Source organism: Macrotis lagotis, chromosome 1, assembly GCF_037893015.1.
Source record: "Macrotis lagotis isolate mMagLag1 chromosome 1, bilby.v1.9.chrom.fasta, whole genome shotgun sequence".
Taxonomy (NCBI): domain Eukaryota; kingdom Metazoa; phylum Chordata; class Mammalia; order Peramelemorphia; family Peramelidae; genus Macrotis; species Macrotis lagotis.
In genome coordinates, this window is record NC_133658.1 from 129,012,084 (window position 1) to 129,033,851 (window position 21,768).

Sequence of the window (21,768 nt, forward strand, 5' to 3'; positions counted from 1 at the left end):
ACAGAAGCCTTCACACATGTGTCCTATGGAGGCCATATGCATCTGCTGCCATTCAGTTTGTTGAAGTGTGTGTTGACATGCCTCTGTTTGTTAAGGAGAGTTGGATGCTTGTTTTGATGCAGACCAGGATAATCAAGGCCTGGCTAGTGTGCTATCAGAAAGCTTCATGTTAAAATGTTAGCACCACGGCAATGAGGGCCAGTTCTGGGTCCCAGGAGTATGACTATTCTGAGCCCCTCCTATGGGGAATCTATAACTGACTAGACTTTAAAAAAAAAATAGGAATGACAGAATTGAGGCCTAAGGCTCCTGAAGAGACTTTCACCAGATTATCTCATTTAAAACACTATCTACAAGTACTAAGGGTATAGTAAAGCTATCTCAAGGAGCATATATGCTCTGGAATACAATGAACAGAGATCAAAAGGGCAGCTACTGCAGAAGTAGAGGATAGGGAAAGGAACTGGAAACTTAGACTGAGAAAGGAGGACAGAGGCCTCCAGAGAGAAACAGAGACACAGAGAGATAGGGACAGAAAGAGGGAAGGTGCAAAATTAATCCAACTAAGCAATTCCTTTTTATCCCTGCCTTCATTATAGCCAATGGACTTGTTGAATCAGTCATTCAAATGGTTTAGAAAATTCAAAAGTTCTTAGATGTAGGACTGCAAAAGCCTTAGAATACATCAAGACCATCTCCCTTATTTCACAGATCAGGAGGTTCATGAGGTTTAGTGACTTACCAAGAATTCCCCAGTTTGGAAGTGTTTGGAGTCCTCCTGACTCCAACCCTACTGAACCTCCATCATAGTTTAGACTACATAAATGAAGCAATGAGGGGTCATGGAAAGACTCATTTATTTGAATCCAAATGCAGGTTACTCCATGCAGAGGTGATTTTTGTACAAGTCACTTCCCCTCTCATCAGTTTCTTTAAATGTAAAATGAGGAAACTAGACTAGATGATCCCTAAGGTCCAACAAGAGGTTCTCAGTTTTTTTTTTTCCAGAGTCAGAATCGATAACTTCACTTCCAGCCCAACATCTTGCCTGTAGTCATACTCCTAGCTCTATCAGCATTACTGGCTTAGTGAAGATCTAATAGGGCTCCCAAACACCACTGTAGACATGACTCTCTGCATAAGCTCTAGTCTATTCCATCTTTAGTCTATAAATACGTACCTCAAATGATTTAAATTTCGTTGTTGAACAGTGGATATTTAATCGCTCCAAGATTTCCTCCCATTTATCCTGTTTATATCTTGTATATAAATAATTGTTTGCAGGTCATCTTCACTATTTATGGGGTATTTTTGCCTTTTTCATATCTCTAGGATGTAGGGCAGTGCCTGGCTTATAATAAGGGTTTTAAAAATACCTGTTGACTGACCAACTGACAGGCAGATAAGTAAGCTTCAATTCAAATAGTATCAGGCATTTGTGAGTGCTTCAGTGCTATTTAATTTAAAACTGCTCTCCTCTGGATTTTTTAGTTCAAGCCTCTTTTATACTGAAAAAATAAGCTTGTTTTTTAAAAAAAATCAAGAAATTTGCAATAGCTAGTGATGATGGTTATTTGGCGATTTTTCAGAAATGTGTAAGGGTCACCATTTTAAAAATGAATTCGTGTGTGGAGTTGACTTTGTTTAGACTCAAGAAACTCATGAAAGGCAATAACTATGGCATGAAGGGGTTGTAAATTGTGCCTTTAAAGAGGGGGTCCAAAGCAGTGAAATCCTGGAAACTTGAAGGTTAAGCTAAGTTAGAGTCAATAGCATCCACTAAAGTCCTCTACTAATGCTTCACTGTGGTTTAGAGGTAATCCTCTCCATGACCATGCCAGCAGAAAATAAGTTCACACCATCACTGGATAAGTCAAATGGCTTTGGATTTGGGTATCTATTATTTGAGGACCAACCCTGTTAATAGTGGAGAAACTCATCACCAGACAGTTAACTATAAAGGAAGGATCATCAAAAATTATCTACTAAGTCATAAATGGGTCAAGATCTGAATCAATGGACAAGGTGTCAATACATGCAAGACCACAGTTCCTAGAAGTATTGAAAAAAGAAGTAAATTAATTTTTAATACCTCCTATATTCTCATACATGAGTATCCATTCTTTCCTGTGAGTTAGCAATGTTTAAGATCAAAAAGTGCCCATGTCCGCTGAGAGAAGCTGCTTGAAAGGAAGCAAGACAGAACCCTTTCAAGAAGAAAATTGTCCTATCTTCTCACCAGTGTCAGAATGTAGAAGTGTTTACAAAATGCTCATTAAAAGTAAAAGGAATTGTGAGATAGCTACAAAATCTGGTGCACAAGTTTACACTAAAGAGATAAGGAAGGCTAGGCTCCCATAGGCGATCCTGCTGTCCAATTATTGCAACCTGCCTTTTTTTGGGGCAGAGGAAAAACAGAAGGCAAAGAGAGACCGAGTGAGGAAATGCTTCTGAAAGAGTTTCCAAACTTGGCAACTCCGGATGACATAAGTCAAGTCCTCTCCAGAGGATTCGAACCACTCGGACCACTGACACCTAAACTTCACTGGGGCTGGGGTCTTGAGCAAAGCCATGGGCTCCCTTGTCTTACAGCTGTGTGCCATCCTCTGTCTGGGAGCCTCCTTGGGATCTGGAAACCCCATCATGAGCCTGGAGGACTCTCCCCTGGAAGAAGATATGCCCCTACTGGATGATGTTTTTTCAGAACAAGATGGTTTTGACTTTACTACTCTGTTACAGAGTGTGAAAAATGAATTTCTGAAGACATTGAACCTGTCTGAAATCCCTCTGTCTAACTCGGCCAAGGTCGATCCACCAGAGTACATGTTAGAGCTATACAACAGATTTGCAACTGACCGAACCTCAATGCCATCTGCAAACATCATTAGAAGTTTCAAAAATGAAGGTGAGTTTGGGGTTTTGTTGAGATAAATTTAGCTACATTTTTAAAATATATACTATATATATATATATATATATATATATATACACACATATATATATATATTATAAAAGTAGAAATTCACATACATAGGGTTGCAATAGCAATTAGATCTTGGGTTTCACTGGTTCAAGAAATTAGGGGTGAAAACACTATCAAAGGAATTCTGTATCTTCTTGATAATTGACTGTCTAAGAAAGCTGTCAAATTCTCTAAAAGGTTGTGACTTGAATAGGAGCACACAGTCAATGTATGTCAGAAAAGGGACGGGACCCTATTTTCTTCCTAGTTCCAAGGATGGTTTTCTATCTATTAGGCCATTATAGGTACATGCAGGTGCACATATGTGTGCATTTATATTATATATAGATCTCAATATATGTGTATGGATATATGTATACTGCATATAGATTTTTTCATCTGAAAAAATACTGTAAACTCTTGCTGGCACTGTATAAGGCATATACAATTATATTATGTAGAGAAATTATATATAGAAATGTAATTATATTATATAGAGAGAGAAATTATATATAGAAAATATATGGAAATATATTATATAGAGAAATATATATATATGTGCTATTTATATAAATATATAAAAATTCTACAAACTTGCTGGCACTGTATATACTTGTAGATGGCATATGCATATATTTAGTATATATATTTATGTTTATACATGTGTGTCTGTATATCTATATACACATATATATTTTTTGGTTTGTTATACATATATAAGCACTACATGCTTATAAGCACAGACATATATACATATTGATGTCTCTCTCTATATATATAATATAAATGGATATGCAAGTCTATACCAGCAAAAATTTACAGTATTTTTCTATATGGTTTCTATCTAGTTGTTTTAGACCATTCTATCTGACACAATAACACTACATCTGAAATGGTCTCATTTTCTTCTTATCAGATTACTATTTTCTGTTTGAATCCCTTAAAACACAGATCAGTCATATCCTGCCTGTCAGTCTGCCTATAAGCTCTCACTGCTAAGCTTTTTTTTTTTGGCTTTAGTTTATCAGTTTATCATAGCAAGGAAAGTCTGAAAACACAGACAAAAAGCAGGTTGATGTGACTGACAATTAGGGAACAGTCCTAGTTTGTATTTTTATTTTAGAAAAGTTGAAACAGCAAGGAAATGAACAGGACTGCTATTTTAAATATGCTAGCAAAGGAATAAGATGTCCTCACAAACTTCAGAAGGAGCTTTTTTCTCCATGATTCAGTCAATCCTTAATGATCTATGTGTTCCCCAAATATTTTGGAAATAATTTATGTTCTTGTCTCCTTTTCCTCTATTAAAATTTACCTTATATGCCTTTTATCTGTGCTCTTGCAGTACCCCCCAACTAATAAGCTGTTCAAAGCTCCATAAAATCATCTATCTAGAGCTGGAAAGGCTTTCAGAGACCATCTAGCCCAATCCCTTAATTTTAAAAATGAGTAAACTGAGGTCAAAAGAGATTAAATGACTCACCCAGGGTCACACAGGTCGTAAATATAGTTGGAACAGAACCCATGTATTTTCATTCAAACACTAATACTCTTTCCACTTCACCAACATTCCTCCAAGAGAATGAGCTGGAGGGTTTTTTTTTATATTTGTCCCCAGGACCAGGGATTTTGCCATGCCCATAGTAGCTATTTGATAAATATTTGTAGAATGGAGTAGAACCAAAATTATTCACTGAATTATTTGGCCTTAAAATACTTTATACAGTTTCTAAATAATATAGAACTATTACTATTATTCTTTTCAAATTTTAATATATAGCAGAACTTCCTAGGTAATTGATAGGCAACCAAATCACAGGTTTACATGACTTTGTCCAGACTACTTGATTCAATAGCAGTCTCATGTTTTTCAATAGCAATATCCTGTCATATATTGATTTAGTTCTCAGAAAGACCTTGGTGATCATCATCCAATCCCTTCATTTTATAAATGAGAATCTGGAGGCTAAGAGAGACTTTCAGAAAGTCACACAAGTAGAAGGCTGCTTGATTAAGGATTTGAAACCACTTCTTTCTAATCCACTTCTACCACATGTACTTTTTCTAATGTATACTTTATAGTTTATGAGTAACTCTATTCATTTTTGCTGCTATTGTTGTTTGGGTCTAGGATCTCACTGGTATAGAGAATTCTCTGGTGTGGAAACTCTCAAAATCAATGTAGATCAACAACATTAAAGATAGTGGTAGATGTTTAATAACCAACACTCTGGAAAAACCCAAAATGTGCACATCACACACTTGTAATTTTAATCTCCACTATTAGTATTTCTTTCATCACTTTTTTGAAATCTAGATAATCAACAAAACAATAAATCAAGTCCAGATTGATAGAGTTTGAAAATGTTGAATAATAGACCAAGAGGTTTGAACTAGGCTCCAGCACATTCCTGCCAACAGGGTTGCCTGGAAAACTTAGATAGCCATCCATTCCCCCCCCACTCCAAGGTATGCCCTCTACCTGCTTTATCCCACAATCTCTCAATAGTCCTTTCCAGCTTGACATCTATGACACATTCATATATTCATCAAACTAGGTAATATGTGGCTCAAATATGTTTATTGATTAGGCTCATAAAAATTTTTAGAGATTTTTTAAAAGTTGGAGACAATATCTTTTTTAAAACATGACATACTCATACACGTATTACATTGTATTTGCTACTCAACTTTAAATTTTTACTATTTCTGAAAGAAGACAAATGACATTTACATCTAGAGACACCTTAGGCAGGCAAGTTCAAACTCAGTAATAATTTCACTACAGAACCTATTCTGAGGTGTTACCAGTGATGCATTCCTCTGTGCTTATCCCAAAGGGCTCCTGATCTGATGAGAGGCTGGAGAGTGCCATCTTTAATATCCATGCATGAAAAAGAGCCTCCTAGCCAACCACAGTTCTGATTGTTAGCTCTAACATTCTAGTGAAAAACTAGAAGCAGCCTCAAAGACCAATTGTGAGAGAATGATTAAGTATATTTGTGGAGTGGAATACCATAATTAAGAACAACACATGTGAGAGGTACATGGGAATCTGGAAGGAATTTTTTGAAATAAAAGTGGAAAAATGAAGATTATTATGAGCCTAGAAGAAGAAATGCAGATCAGAAAGAGTGAGCAAAGAGCACTAGTGGCATCTTAGAGGACATGTAGCAGAAATAGTTCTGAAGCTGGTTTCAGAGGACATGGATCTGGATCCCAATTCTACTTATATAACACTGAGTCAATCACTTCATTTTTCTGATCTCAGTTTCCTTATCTGTATCAGACTAGGTAATCTTTAAGGTTCCTTCTGGCTCAAAAACTATGAAATATAATGGGTTGTTATGATATTTTATATATTTAAATTCATTTATTTCATTGAAAATATTTGAAAAGTTAATTTAATTGGTCATACTTAGTGTTAAAATTGTCTATAATAATTCATGTCAAAATGAATCCATTATAAAAGTAAACCAAGACTGAGTTTGAATATTCTGCCATTGTCCAATGATGACAAAAGCAGATTGCACTTCAAAGATTCAAAATCTATCCCAAATGATGAAGAATCATAAAATCCAGACCAAAAGGGAGTTTAAGAAGATGCTCAGGTCAACTCCCTCATTTTTACATATGAAGCAACTGAGTCCCCCAAGGTATGAAATGACTTGACTGAATTCACACAGGTATTAAGGAGTGGAGCCTATAGCTGAATGTAGGCCTTTTGATTTTACCAGACCATTACCACAGGAAGTGGTGGGAGAAAGCTAAAGGCCCAGCAGTGGAGCGGTAATGAGGCACAGTGGACAGACCACAGGACATGTACTACTGAGGGTTGGTTTTGCAGAGAAGGTCCTAAATTTACCAGCTGTGCACACTTGGGCTCTCTCACTTTCTATTTGGAACTAATTTCCTCAGCTGTAAAATGGAAATCTTATTACTTAAACTATATAATTATAACTGGTAAAAGCGCTAGACCTGGAATCAGAGAGACCTAAGGTTCAATCTAGCTCAGAGGTTATTGTTTTTGCTGTTCAGGTCTCTCAGTCGTGCCCAACTGTGACCCCATTTGGACTTTTCTTGGCAAAGATACTGGTATCATTTCCTATTTCCTTCTCCAGTTCATTTTTATTGTTGTTGAGTTTTTTCAGCCATATCTGACTCTCCATGACCCCATTTAGAGTTTTCTTGGCAAAAGCACTGGAGTTGTTTCCCATTTCCTTCTCCAGTTCATTTTATAGGTGAAAAACCTGAGGCAAATAGGATTAAGTGACTTGCCCAGAATCACACAACTCCTAAGTGTATGAAATTGGATTTCAGTTCATGGGAGATGAGTTTTCCTGATTCCAAGCCCAGTGCTCTGAGCCAGGCTATTTTAGAAATGAGGTAACAAGGCAAACATGGTTAAGTGACTCACCCAAGGTCACACAGTGTCTAGGGCCAAATTTTAACTCAGGTCTTCACACCAAGTCAGGGTGCTTATCCATTGTGTCAATATCTCTTGGCAAGTCATTTAACCTCTCACCACTTCATTTTCTTCATTTGTGAAATAAGGATAATATCACCTACCTCAAAGGACTGTTGTGCAGATCAAATGAGATCAAATGTAAACATTTTTGCAAACCTTAAAAGTATAGTATAAATGTTGTTATTATTATTGTTGTTGTTTGATTATTGTTATTATCCTCTCCAGCCCTTGGGTTTCCTTAATACAAATATGCTAAAGAAACTTTAAAAAAATTTTCCCTAGAAAAAGATAGATTGACAGATAGATAGATAGATAGATAGATAGATAGATAGATAGATAGATAGATAGATAGATATAGATAGATGGATGATAGATAAATAGATAAATAGAGAGATAGAGATAGATTGATTGATTTGTGGTTACCAGAAAACACCATCAGCTATCTATTCCATTTGCATAATCACAAAGCCTCAAACATTTTTATTCCTCCCTCCCAAAAATGTTTCCTCATTGGCCTCTTCTCCCTTACTCAACTCCTCTTCCACAACCACTATTCATGTTACTATGTCAAGTAGGGAACTTCAGGGTAAGGCCATCTCTACTTCTCAGAAAGTTTCAGTGAAAAAAGTTCCAGGCTAAGAATCAGAAGACCTTAGGTGAATTCCAACTCGTTTGCAGAATGACCTCAGCCAAGTGACTTTCCACCTTTAACTTTCTACTTGTGCATCATTTAGCCTAGATTACTTGTTCTTAAGTTATTTCTTGCTCACAGCACAGTAGTATCTTTTACCATGAAGAATCATGGGAGACCATGGGAACTCCCAAGAGAGCATGTAGAAGTATAAGCTCTTGATAATTCCAAGGAGAATATGCATGTGGCTGCAGATGAAAGTTCCACAATATGCCTGAACAATATTGCTACAACTTTTGAGAACCACTGGGTCAGATCACCTCGAAATTATTTCCATCTCTAGATCCTCCAATTCAATACTAAGACAAGTGTACACTGACATGACTCCTCATAAATCAATAGAAACATTTGGCCAATGACTTGGACTCAATCAAGATTTATTTGTTAAGTACCTAGCAATCAGGCTTCTCATTTCCATGCTACTCCAAGGTTTACAAAATGATTTTCTCACAACAGCCCTCTGAGATAGGGATTGTAATTATTATCATTCCAATTTTATAGATGAGGAAAACTTTGACTCAGAAAAGAAAAAAATTGGCTTGTCCAAGGTTATATCCTTAATAGGTGTCAGATCCACTACTCAAATGTAGATTTGTTAAAAAGTCCTTGTGAGAGGTGCAGCTTAAAGCTTTAGTGGGAATTCAAAAATAAGTGGCTAGGGCACTGCAACTTGGATTTAGGAACAAGTGGGTTTCAATCTCTTCTCGAACACAATCTAGCTGTGGGACCCTGGACAAGTCACTTTTCCTCTCTCTGAGTCTCAGTTTTCTCTTCTGTTAAATGAAGAAGTTGGATTTAAAGGAATCTAAAATCTATTCCCATAATCTAAGATTTCTAAAATTATGGCATGATTCTTGACTTTAAGAAATTTGACCTCTAGTAGGGAGAAGGAGCCCTAGACATAGAAAGTGTTCAAATGCTTCAAGAATTATAATTTGCTCCATGTGAAGATTCCATCAACCAGTGGAACTCATAGCTCCTCTCTTCAACAATTCAATTCAATTCAGTTTGGAAAATATATGTATAGCATAAGCATGTGTTTGGGGATATGGCATATACATTAATTTAATATAACAACTACAGATGGTCCTGGAGAGGTCCTGTAGATGCCCAAATTCATCATGCTGTGATCATCACCCTGTGACCAATCTGGTGCTGAGCTTCTCCAAAATAGCTGACAATAATAGGAAATACATGATGTGACAAATAAGTGATAAGAACTAAAAAAAAAGGCCAATTATTTCCATAGAGAAGGGACAGAGATTTTATTGTATGTCAGTGGAGAGTGAGGTTGACCTTGAAGGTGATTAACTATGTTAACAGACAGGGAAGGAGAGGTTATTTCAAGGGAGGTAATGACTTGAACAGAGTCATACAAAGAGAATATTAAAAAAAATCAAGATGTGATCAAGTTATGATAAATAGACATTTGGAACAGAAATTTCATGTCAGGGAAAAGGGAAGGACAGACTTTCCAGGTATGCTGTGGGGAACTTTTATCACCAGATTGTTTTTGAACTATTCAGTGGTTGGTGAGCCTTTGAAAAGTTTTGAATGAGGAATCCTTAAGGATGCTGCACAAGAGAAAGAATGCTAAATGGATTTAGTATAAGAAGACCTAGAGGTAGCTAGAAAACACAGTGCTGAGCCTGGTGTCAGGAAGACTCATCTTCCTTAGTTCAAATCTGGTCTCAGGCATTTACTATCTTTGTGACCTTGGGCAAGTCACTTAACCCTGTTTGCCTCAGTTTCCTTATCTGTTAAATGAGATGGAGAAGGAAATGGCAAACAGTTCCAGTATCTTTGCCAAGAAAACCCCAAATGGGGTCACAGACATGACTGAACAATAACAATACCTAAGTTTTAGTCCCAGTGGCAATACTTCTAGCATCATAATCATATGTAACTCACTTCCCTGTGTCTCAGTTTTACCATATGTAAATTTGAATATGTGCACTATCACTATTACCTTGTCATGAGGAAAAAAACCTTCACAAACCTTAAAGTGTTGCATAATTGTTATTCCTTTATAAATATAAATTGTTATTATATTCACCAAAACAAAGTTTTTGAAAGTGAATATGATAGTAGATTAGAGGCAGGTAGACCAAATATAAAGTAGTTTAGGTATGAGGGGAGAAAAACAAGAAAACTACAAGCTCCTTGGACAGGGACTGTTTCTTTCTTGTCTTTCCACATCCAGGGAATAAAACAGAGCAGGCACCAAAAAAAGACAATAAATGTTCACTGAATTGAAAGGAATAATATCAATAGAGCTCTTCAGAAGGGACATTAGAAACCATCTAGCCCAACCCCCCCCCATTTTATGATGAGGAGCTGAATCTTGAAGAATTGAAGTCAAGGGTCACCCATGTGGTAAATTACAGAGGTGGGATCTGAATCCAGATCATTGAACTCCAAAGTCAGAGCTCTTTTCACTGTGCCATGAGAAACTAAGATGCAGACATGAGTCAAAATGTCTTACCTGTGGTCATATAGGGAGTAAATAGCAGAGGTGGCATTAAATAAAAGTGAAATGAATCAGACTGAATTGAATTAAGGTGGTAGTGGAAAGTAATCAGTGGAGGCAAAAATCATTACAAAAGAAGCAAATAATCTAATAAAAAGAAATCAAAAGGAGAGATTAAAGAAAATCTGAGAATATTTAGCTGAAAGTGTTTGAAGGATTATGTCTTGAATGAGGGATTAAATTTGTTCTACTGGGGTTGGAAAAAAAACAGAAGGACATAGATTTGGACTTAATTCAAGGAAAAACAATCAATTAGAGATATTTGCAAATAGAATAGCCTGCCTTGGAAAGCAATGAATTTCCCATTCCTGGGAGTCTTCAAGTGATAATTGTCAGATATATATCATACAAGCTATCTCTACTTGGAAGTAGGTTTGACTAGAATCACTAGATTCTGTGATTTTTATCTGATCTAATTGTAAAAATGTATCCTGTTGTTGAGTCATTTCACTTGTGTCTGACTCTGTGACTTTGTTTGGAGTTTTCTTGGCAAAGATACTAGAGTAATCTGCCATTTCCTTCTCTAATTCTTTTTACAGAAAAGGGACTAAGGCAAAATAGGATTAAGTGACTTGTCCAGGGTCACATAGCTAGTAAAATATCTGAGGTCAGATTTTAAATCAGAAAGCTGAATCTTCCTGACTCCAGGTCCAGTTTTCTATGCATTGTGTAACCTACCTTCTCAAATTATAGCAATGTCATAATTGTTCCTTTTTTATTTGATCTGAATGTCTGTCTTGGGCTAAATACAAATTAGTCCAAAGTTCTCATACACTGATAGTGAAGAATAGTTCATTAAACTTCAAGTTATTTCAAATTAAGATAAGAAATTATGGACCAATTATTGATTCATAGACGAATTGGTAAGACAGTTGAAACAATTTTCAAAACTATAAAAAACTACTTGTATGTGTGTAGTCTTGTGATACATCAGGAATTATAAAATTATCTATCATCAACTAGGAATATAGACATTTTAACTCACTACATAACAGTTATTTTGATATGAAATTCATTCTATAATATAAGTAAACTGTGTATAGGATATATTGGCATTTACAGTAAAAAGAATTTTCAATTCTTCTCTAAAATGAAAAAGTTAGACTAGGTAAAGTCCTTTCTGGTCTAAAGGTCTCAAAGAAATAATCTTTGAGCAGTCACCTATTCCATCCCCATAATTGTACAGACATTTACATTCAGACTTTAAGAATCTGTTTAATAGGGTAGCGAGGTGGCACAGTGGATAGAGCACTGGCCCTGGAGTCGGGAGTACCTGAGTTCAAATCCAGCCTCACACACTTAATAATTACTTAGCTGTGTGGCCTTGGGCAAGTCACTTAACCCCATTGCCTTGCAAAAAAAACTCTAAGACTCTATTTAATGATTTGCCATTCTCTCCTCTGGCATAATTAGCTACATTGGCTGAGGAGCTGCCAAGTATATACCTTCTGCTAGCATTGCCTTAGAGACTCTGATGACCACACATGGTGGGCATCAGAAAAGACTTTTAGTTTGAAAGAGCTCCAGAAGAAGTTCAAGTTCTATTACTAACCCACTTAAAGACACAGAACCATGTAATGTTAGAGTTGGAAGAGGTCACAACACCATGGACATGAGGTGAGGTTATAGCTTTTGTCATAAGATTTGGAGTGGAGGAATATGAGAGATCTTTTGAGTCCATTTCCTAATTTTGTAGAGGAGAAACATGAAACCAGTCAGGAGAAGTGATTGTCTATGGTCACCCAGGGATAAGCAACAGAGTCAGGACCATAACTCAGATTTCCTAATTACCAATCCACAACTCTTGACACATTAAGGTCCCCAAATAAAGGAGAAAGAAACACACACACACACACACTCATTCACTTTCTTAAAACATGCCTATGCCCTGGACCCTCATGGTGCCTCTAAAGTTGTTTTTTTAATTCATATAATTATAAAATTATTGAATGTTAAAATGGGGAGATAATTAATGACCCTCAAGTCAAAGGCTATGTGTTCAAATCCTACCCAAACTGTTACTGTGTGATTTTAGGAAAATTCCTTCCCTAGATCTCAGTTACTTCATCTCTAAAATGAATTAGATGACCTTAGAAACACTGCCAACTCTAGATCTTCTGAACCAAGTGATTATTTTAACCTTGCTCCTGATTTTGTAGAAAACTTAAGGTGCTTAAGAGAATAAAGGAGGGACGGCTAGGTGGCGCAGTGGATGGAGCAGTGGCCTTGGAGTCAGGAGTACCTGAGTTCAAATCCGGCCTCAGACACTTAATAATTACCTAGCTGTGTGGCCTTGGGCAAGCCATTTAACCCCATTGCCTCGCAAAAACTAAAAAAACAAAAAAAAAGAGAGAATAAGGAAGATAAGTCCCCAGTTCTAATGAGGCTGGTTGTCAATTACAAAAGATTTTTCCATAATTTTTCCCATATTTTGGAAGTCTTGGGACCATTTCATCACAGTACCTTGCACACAGTAGATAATAACTGTCAAATTGAATTGAGCATAACATGACTCTGTTACTTTCATTTGGACTGACTAGAAAAAGTGGGGAAGTTTTCATTAAACACTTTCTATGTGAAAGCAACTGTGATAGACTAAGGACACAGATATCCCCAAAATGAAACAATCCCTACTCTCAGAAGCTTAATATTTTATCAGAGGAGAAAACATGTACACATAAAAATAGGAGGGAAGACATTGACGGGGACTGGTGGAGGAAAGGATGTTATAAGGAAAGGTTTCATATAGAAGGTAATTCTTGAGCTGTCTTAAAAGAAGAAAGGGGATTTAATGAGAGAGGTGAGGAAAGAACATATTCTAGGTATAGAGAACAACTGTACAAAAAGTCACAGAGATGGAGCACCAAATGAAAGACCAATTTGACTGTACTGTATAGCAGAAGAAGGAAAGATAGAGTAATAGAGAAATAGAGAGACAGAAAGACAGACAGAAAAATAAAGATAAATGCATGCATAAATAGTACATACATACATATACATGCATATATATAAGGATATGTGTGTATATTTCTATGAATGACTGGAAATAAATATTGGAATGAAGTTATGAATGGCATTAAAAATCAGAAGAAATCTATGTTTTATCCTAGAAACAACAGGGAGACAATAGAGTTAATTGAGTAGGGGACTGACATGGTCAGATTTGGGCTTAAAGAAAATCTCTTTGGCAGATGTATGGAGGATGGATTAGAGCGGAACAGAGGCCGCTATTAACAACAGTATAGGTGAGAGGTGGTAAGCTTGGTGGTTGGTGAGAAAAGAGAAAGGGTTAAATGTAACAATATTGTGAAGGAAGAAATAGCAAGATTGGGTGGATTAAAGGAGAGTAAAGTAAAGTGCATAACACAAAGTTTATGAACATGGGAAATGTCTTCAAAACAATAAGAAAGCTTCAAAGAACTGTGGTTTTGTGGGGAAAGACAGTGAATTCTTTTGGGGATATATTGAGTTTGATATAACTCTCAAACATGCAGTTTGAAAGGCAATTGGTGATGCCAAAGTTCAGAGGCAAGAGAGACAAAACAGAGACAGAGCAGCAGAGAGAGGCAGAGAAACTCTAGAAATATAGACAAATAAACATAAGAGAGACATAGAAACCAACAGGGAAACAAATAAATAGGAGAGAGAGAGAGAGAGAGAGAGAGAGAGAGAGAGAGAGAGAGAGAGAGAGAGAGAGAGATTGGGAGATTGGGTATGGTTAACAAGTAGGAGGAGAAGCAGGAGAAAATAACGTCACAAAAACCCAAAAGGGAGAGAGTATCCAGGAGGAATGGATAGTTAATATTTTCAAATGAAGCAGAAAAATAAGGAACATTAAAGACTGTGAAATATCAGTGGGGAGCAAGGGATATTGGATCTACTGCTCCTGTGTTTTGGAAAATGTGTAATGAAGGTATACTATAGCCAGTGCTGGAGGGGAAGATCAAGGATTGATATAAGGGAAGCAAGATCACTAAAAACAAGAAGATGGAAGGAATATGAGAGGAAGATGTCCAGAATGAAGAAGAGTATATATATTATGGAATGGGAATTCCTGAAGCCTCAGTAGAAGTCATGGATAAAGTTGGAATAGGCCATGTGTGGTATAGTATTGAGAAAGATAAAGAAGAAAGAAAAGGTAGTAGGTGATAAGGATAGTTGGCTCCTAAATACAAGATATTTGAGCAATTCAAGGTTAGAAAGTTTTATAGGTGGTGGGAGTTTCACTAAGGGGTGGGAGATAAGTTGTAGTGCTCACAGTCTCCACCAGGTGGCGCTATATGGCAATGGCCAGCCAGGGGTATTTAGTGCTGTCTACTGCCCACCCCTGGGATCCAGGGAGAGGGTGACAAGAGAGGGTTACAAGGGCAGAAGAGAACTCGAAGAATGAAATGGCTCTTGGGAATGTAATCCTCCAGTCCTTATTAGAGCTGTTTTCTCTAAACTAGAAATTCATGATGCTCTGGCTTTGTGGATGGAGAATTCAGAGTAACATGAGGACTTATGGATGATCAGATGAAAGTATAGGAAGTGACTCCATAAGGATGGGATGAACCTAACAAAGGGAGCATTCCTGAGCTATGCACATGCTCCCCATTACCTACCAAATAAAGCAAAAACTCCTGACGCTTCCATTGAAGGCACTCCACAATCTGGCTCCAACCTCCATTTCTAACCTTATCTCCTTCTCTTCTTCTGATGCTTTATGTTCCAGCCAAACTGGAGTTCTATCCATCCCCATTTGCATACTCAACTCCATGCCTTTGTTTTCAATTTTCCATGCCTGAAATGGACCTTCTCCAACCCATGTCATCTAAAGTCCTTTTAAAGATCAATTCATCTGCCACCTCCTCTAGAGTTTTCCCAGATAATAATTCTTTGCATAGAAATATCTTACACCTCAGATTTCTCAAAGAACTTTGCCTGAACCTATCTTTTAAATTTATCTTACTCTCTTCTATATGTAATTATCCATATGTCTTTCCTTTCCCCAAATCATTCACCCATATTTTGCCCCCATGCCATCCCTACTACTATTGAATTATAAGCTAGTACAGATGTGCCATTTCTCTTTTTGTATTTTCTAATTAGTATATATGAATGGGCATTTTTTGAAACATTTGTTGTATGATAGCAGGGAACAGGAGTCATGCATATACATTTAGTTCTATTTAGAACAATTAATTTCCTATATGTTGTCAAGGATCTACTTTATTTTGAGGTAATAAGCTCCCATCTAAAGCTATTTTTTTGTCCTTTTCCAGATCTGCTTTCTCAATCAACCAACTTTAATGGACTCCAGAAATTTCAGCTTCTTTTCAATGTTTCCATCCCTCACCATGAGGAAATTGTCATGGCAGAACTCAGGCTCTATGCCTTGGCCCAGAGGAGTCACCTGTTATATGATGGAATAGAACGAAAAGTAACCATTTTTGAAGTTCAAGAAGATGAAGGAGAGGAAAGAAAAATGCTAGTTTTGATGTCAGGAGAGATTTATGGAACTAGTAGTGAGTGGGAGGCTTTTGATGTCACAGATGCCATCAGACGTTGGCAAAGTTCAAGTTCCACTACCCATCGACTGGAGGTCCACATAGAGAGCAGATATGAGGATACTGACTCTTCAGAGAGAGGTCATCCAGAGATAGATGTCAGTGCCCACAACAAGCATGTCCCTTTACTCATTGTGTTTTCTGATGACCAGAGCAGTGACAAAAAGGAAGAGAAAGAGGAACTAAGTGAGATGATAGATCATGAGGAGCTTCTGGAACTAGACAATCTAGAAACTGATAATTTCCATAATGGTCCTGGGGAAGAAGCTCTATTGCAAATGAGATCTAACATTATTTATGACTCCACTGCCCGGATCAGGAGAAATGCCAAGGGGAACTATTGCAAAAAGACTCCACTCTATATTGACTTTAAGGAAATCGGTTGGGATTCCTGGATCATAGCTCCTCCAGGATATGAAGCATATGAGTGCCGGGGAGTTTGTTCTTACCCTCTGGCAGAGCACCTCACACCCACAAAGCATGCCATCATCCAAGCACTAGTCCACCTGAAAAATCCCCAGAAAGCTGCCAAGGCTTGCTGTGTACCCACCAAACTGGATCCCATCTCCATCCTCTACTTAGACAAAGGAGTTGTCACCTACAAGTTTAAATATGAAGGCATGGCTGTGTCAGAATGTGGCTGTAGATAGCCAATGAGAAAGGAAGGAGTGGTGTACAAGGGTAGCATATTCAAGAACTGTAAATTTTGTACATTTTGAGTGCCTATTTAATAAGATTATTTAATGAGAGGTGTACAGAAAAACAGAAGGGAACTGCCTCAGAAAAATAGGTGGGTTGTAGAAAATGTATATTTTGCTATTCAGCCTACTTCTTCTGGGAAGATTTCCTTGTAATTTGCCATTTCCAGGCAATATACCTGTAATTAAAAAATGGTACATCCAGATGACAATTTCTATACATCCTCTATGCAATGTCTCACATAACAAATTTCTCCCCGAAAAGAAAAATAAAGCCAATTTGTACATATAAAGATGTTTATGTATATACATAAGCATTTATATGTATTAGTAAGATGCCATAATACTTCAAGAAACCATGATTTCATCAGTGTGTTCCCTCTTTTGACAAATGTCTCAAATATCTCCATACCTTAGAAGATGTTTTTTAATGTTGCTATAACAAAGAAAATTCATTATTTGGTGGAGAGCCCACTAGTTTTGAACCTCCATTCACTTAGCTAGCCTGGTCCTTGGGCAGCAGTTAGAATCAATCACTGGACTCATATGCTAAGTCTTTCCAGTTCAGTAGGACTTAGGAGCATCTTGCAGCCTTCAAGAATCCAGACATTTTCACACCAGGAGTAGATATTATGGAATTATAATGATCAATATATGTGTATGTATATGGTATATATGTGGATATATACACACATGCACTCATCAAAACAGTAAATTCATAGTATATCATAGATGACAAGGACCTTTGAGATAATCTAATCCAAATCAACCATTTTGTAGAAAAGAAACCTGAAGCCTAGAGAGATTAAATGATTTGTCCAAAGCCACACAGGCATAATAGAAATCTACATATAGATACAGATAAATATATCTATATACATACATGCCTCTTAAAACTTTCTATATTTGAGCACAGTTTATAGCTCTGTTTCAAACTAATACAGGTTGAGGACTGAAAAAAATCAATATAAAAATTATATCACCCTAATCCCTTGCGAAAAATATAGTTTGTTTTGCATTCTCTCAAATGAAAACTTCTTCACCATTCTTTTGTCCTTCCCTCTTGTGGAAAGGCTAGTAGGCTGATATTATTTGTATTGGGGAGGTGGTATTTGATAGGGAAGTCAATTGATTTAGAGAATTAACCTAGATCTCACTGGACAACAGCAATGAGCAAATGAAGATGCAGGTTTGACAAAATGGCACTTAGCGAACATAAGGAAAAAGGATAGAACATGGAGCTTTTGTTTAGAGACCAAGACCCATCCCCAGGGTCATAGTCTCAGTAGAAATTGTGTTTTTTAATTTCATGACCCCAGGACAACAGAGAACCCGGTTGGTATCTTCTTATCTGAGCACTTCATTGGAAGCTGGAGAGACTCAAATGTAGGTTAAGCTATGAGGTGACCACTGATAGGAATAGACTTTAGGTTACTTCCTAGATTTGGGCCAGAGTCCCCCACCCCCACTCCAGTACAGTGACTGATCAGGGAAGATAAGCTCTCTCATAAGAAGGTGAGAAACTGGGATGATGGGTAGCTAAACCCAGGTCATCTCTAGAAGTTTACAGGAATACGATATAAGCCTATTTTGATGTAATTGGCTTCTTCCTGGTAAACTATAAATCCAAAAAAAGTATGATGAATTGACTCTTCAGATGAACTGTGATGCAGTTTATCCTTGTTTTTCTGTTAGTCTGGTGACTTCTCAAGGAAAGAGCTATCCACAAAAGTACTGAATGGAAAGATCGGTGAAGTTCCTGCTCCCTACCCCCATCTCATGTGTAGTGGTGTCACATGCCATGTTTCCACCACTCTTCTGCAACAAATGGAGATGATAAGAAGGTGTCAGAGCTGAAAAACAATAGACCCTTCACTTTATTTATACTAAGGTGCAAATTTGTCAGATTCTTGGGAAAGTCTAACTGCCTGATGATCCCTTCTCTGGTCACCGTTAACTCTTACTTCATGCATCCACATGTGTGGTATACATTTTTATGGTAAAATTATCTTCTCTGAAGTGATTAAAAAAACTGTCTCTGAAAAGGTTAATCCCAACCATTCATGGGAATCCAGAAGAAAAAAATATCAGCCAACAGCTAAAGTACCCATGTGAATTCTTCTCTTCTCCCTACTATTTATTGATGTATTTATTTTTGTAATATACTGTAGAATACTAAATGTTTTGTTTTGTTTGTAATTCACACTTGGGGGAAAAAACTTTCATGGGAAATATCAGACACTAGGCAAAGTTTTTCAAATATTTCCCTCCCTGGGTGGATGATGACTCAGCATGTCATTGCCTAGAGTTTCATCTTCTCTCACTTTGGACTCCGCATTTTTGGCAACTTCACATAATACCAGCAGCTTTGCATACTGTCAATCGCTCAAAATATTTGACTTTTTTGTAAATAATGCAAATTGAACTCAAGTGGGAAGGTTATAAAGAAAGATTAGCCAATAAATGTAGATTGTCCTTTTATTTCATATCTATATGTTATCATATTGACCTCTGTATTACAGTATAACTGCTCACATAGCACACCTCGGGAAGGAGTGACAAACACTTTAAGGCTAGGTGGAATCCTTTGGGAAAGGCTCATGACTGAGGAGGTTGAAAGATGGTACATTTTGTTTAGCCACAGCAATTCTTGAAGACTATCTACTGAGTTATATAAATGCCTTTTAAGATGCATGGTTGGAGAGAATCAGTGAAATTGCAGTTTACTGATGTTTTAAGAGTAAGGTATAAGTGAGTCACTCACAATCTATGCACTGACTAATATCAATATTTAGTAGATCCTTTCAATCCTCAAGGTTTTAAGCTTTCTTCCCCATTTTGCTGATCAATTCAGTGAAATTGTTGAGCAAAACAATTTGAATAAACCCAAGGTCTGATTGAGTGGTCAAAATGACTCATACAGTGACATATAGATGTGACCCCAACATGTTTAATTTACATTCAGAACAGTCCCAAGATGTTGGTAAATGAGTAGAATTCATCTTTATCTTTTAAGACTTCATATAGTGTTCCTTCAAAAATTTGCCACCTTCACTAGAAGTATTATTTATGGCAAACCCACTGAGAGTTAAATAATAGACTCTTTGATCATCTGGTCCAATAGCGAATATAATGCAGGGATTCCTTCTTAAGTGTTCCTGACAAGTGGTCATCTAGACTTTACTGGAATACTCATACCTGCTCTCCTGTCATTTGCTCCAATCTCCATTGCTCCAAATTCTACCCTCTATTCAAAGAAGACAAATCTAATCCCACTTCCCACAGCAATCCTTCAAATAATTGATGAAAAAAAACATAGTTCTCCTTAATGAGTGCTTTTATTAGATTGTGAGCTCCTTGAGTATCCCTAGAGCTTAGCAGACTACCTAGCACATGGTAGATGCCTAATAAATGTTTATTGATTAATGAACATTAATGATTAATTAATGATAGATTAATGACCATTGGTCGGTTAAAAAATTTAATTACTACTTTCCTAATTTTGTTAAGGCTAACAATATCATGTCACATAGTTACCCATGAGTTCAATTTAGATTCTTGTGTTTCTACAAGCAATTACATTCTATGAAAAAAAGGAAGCAACTCCATGTCATAAACTTTGATGGTTTACTTTTCCTATGTGAAGAAAATTTCTCATTAATGCCTTAGATGGAAGAAAGTAGCATCTATAATAGGCAATGAGAAAAAAAATTGTCTTAGATGAATAATTAAGAGTGTAAGCTCCAAGGAGCAGGCTGTCTTATCTAGACTTTGTATCTCTCTGAATTGATACATTGTGTTCTTCACACAACAAATCCTTATTAAATGCTTGTTTAATTTGTTGTTTTGAAACTATTTGTTATACACAAAAATAGGAGGCATACTTTGTGTACATAATCTGAAGCTAATGGTTATCAGATCACTCTGATTTTGTTGAAAGTCTGAATTCATCAATACAATGAACCTTCAACATAGAAATGTGGAATGACAACTGTCTAAAAAACTGGTCTGGGGCACTAAGACTGACTCAAGATCACATAGATTGCATGTGTTGGAAATAGATTTGAACCCCAGTTCTTTCTGTTCCTAAGGAGTACTCTCTACCAGATTTATGATTTTGTTTTGCTTTATTTTGTTTTTATTGTAAACATGTTTCTACTTCCCATGGACACCCAACTTTGTTAGTCTCTAACCTACTTTCAGTGGGGGGGGGGGGGGGGAGATCAAAATAAAGTAATGATGATACCCATTTGTTAAGCAGTCACAAGCATATGCTTTGGAATGAATCATTGGTATTGTGGTTCTACTTTCATGCTTCTTTGTAAAAAAAAAATCATTTCATTACAGAGACACTAGCAGGAAACCAAGCCAGAAACTAACATTTTACTATGCTAATGAACCAATGTGTGCATTCAGGAAAAATCACCTTGTAGAATAAATATCAAAGCAGAGTATTTTTGGAAATGTTGTTTGCTACTTAATTTAACATTAAAAGTCATTTCTAATTTTGGTCATTTGATTTTTTCTCTCATAAGTAGAATATTACTATGAAATTCAATGACTAATTTCAATTCAAACTCATAGCAAAGCATAACTTAAAAGAAACTAATCATGGATAATCCTAAATGTTGAGATGACCCATAAGGGCAGCTACCACCATCCTTTCTTACCTGGAACATCACTTTCCCTTTGCTAGCAGCTTTCTTATTCTTATAGACATCTTATCTTCAGTGAATTTGCCTTATTTCTTGTATACTGCAGGATTTTAGAGTTGAAAGAAGCAGTTGAAATCATCTTGTCTAACTCCATCATTGTTCAGATGAGATTCAGGGAAAGGAACTAACTTACTCTAATTCAATAAAATAGCAAG

The 21,768-nt window shown here is 36.7% G+C and overlaps 1 protein-coding gene across 1 annotated transcript; it reads left to right on the forward strand.

Moving 5' to 3' along the window:
* Positions 1–2,408: 2,408 nt before the first annotated feature.
* BMP10 (bone morphogenetic protein 10) lies at positions 2,409–21,083 on the forward strand. Its single transcript, XM_074207950.1, has 2 exons — positions 2,409–2,905; positions 15,916–21,083. The coding sequence occupies exons 1-2, from the start codon at positions 2,572–2,574 to the stop codon at positions 16,848–16,850; spliced, it is 1,269 nt and encodes a 422-aa protein (XP_074064051.1). The 5' UTR covers positions 2,409–2,571; the 3' UTR covers positions 16,851–21,083.
* Positions 21,084–21,768: the final 685 nt, after the last annotated feature.

Coding starts and splice junctions, on each gene's coding strand:
- BMP10 (XM_074207950.1), top strand. CDS start 2,572: ATGGGCTCCCTTGTCTTACAGCTGTGTGCCATCCTCTGTCTGGGAGCC. Junction 2,906..15,915: donor TAGAAGTTTCAAAAATGAAG/GTGAGTTTGGGG, acceptor GTCCTTTTCCAG/ATCTGCTTTCTCAATCAACC.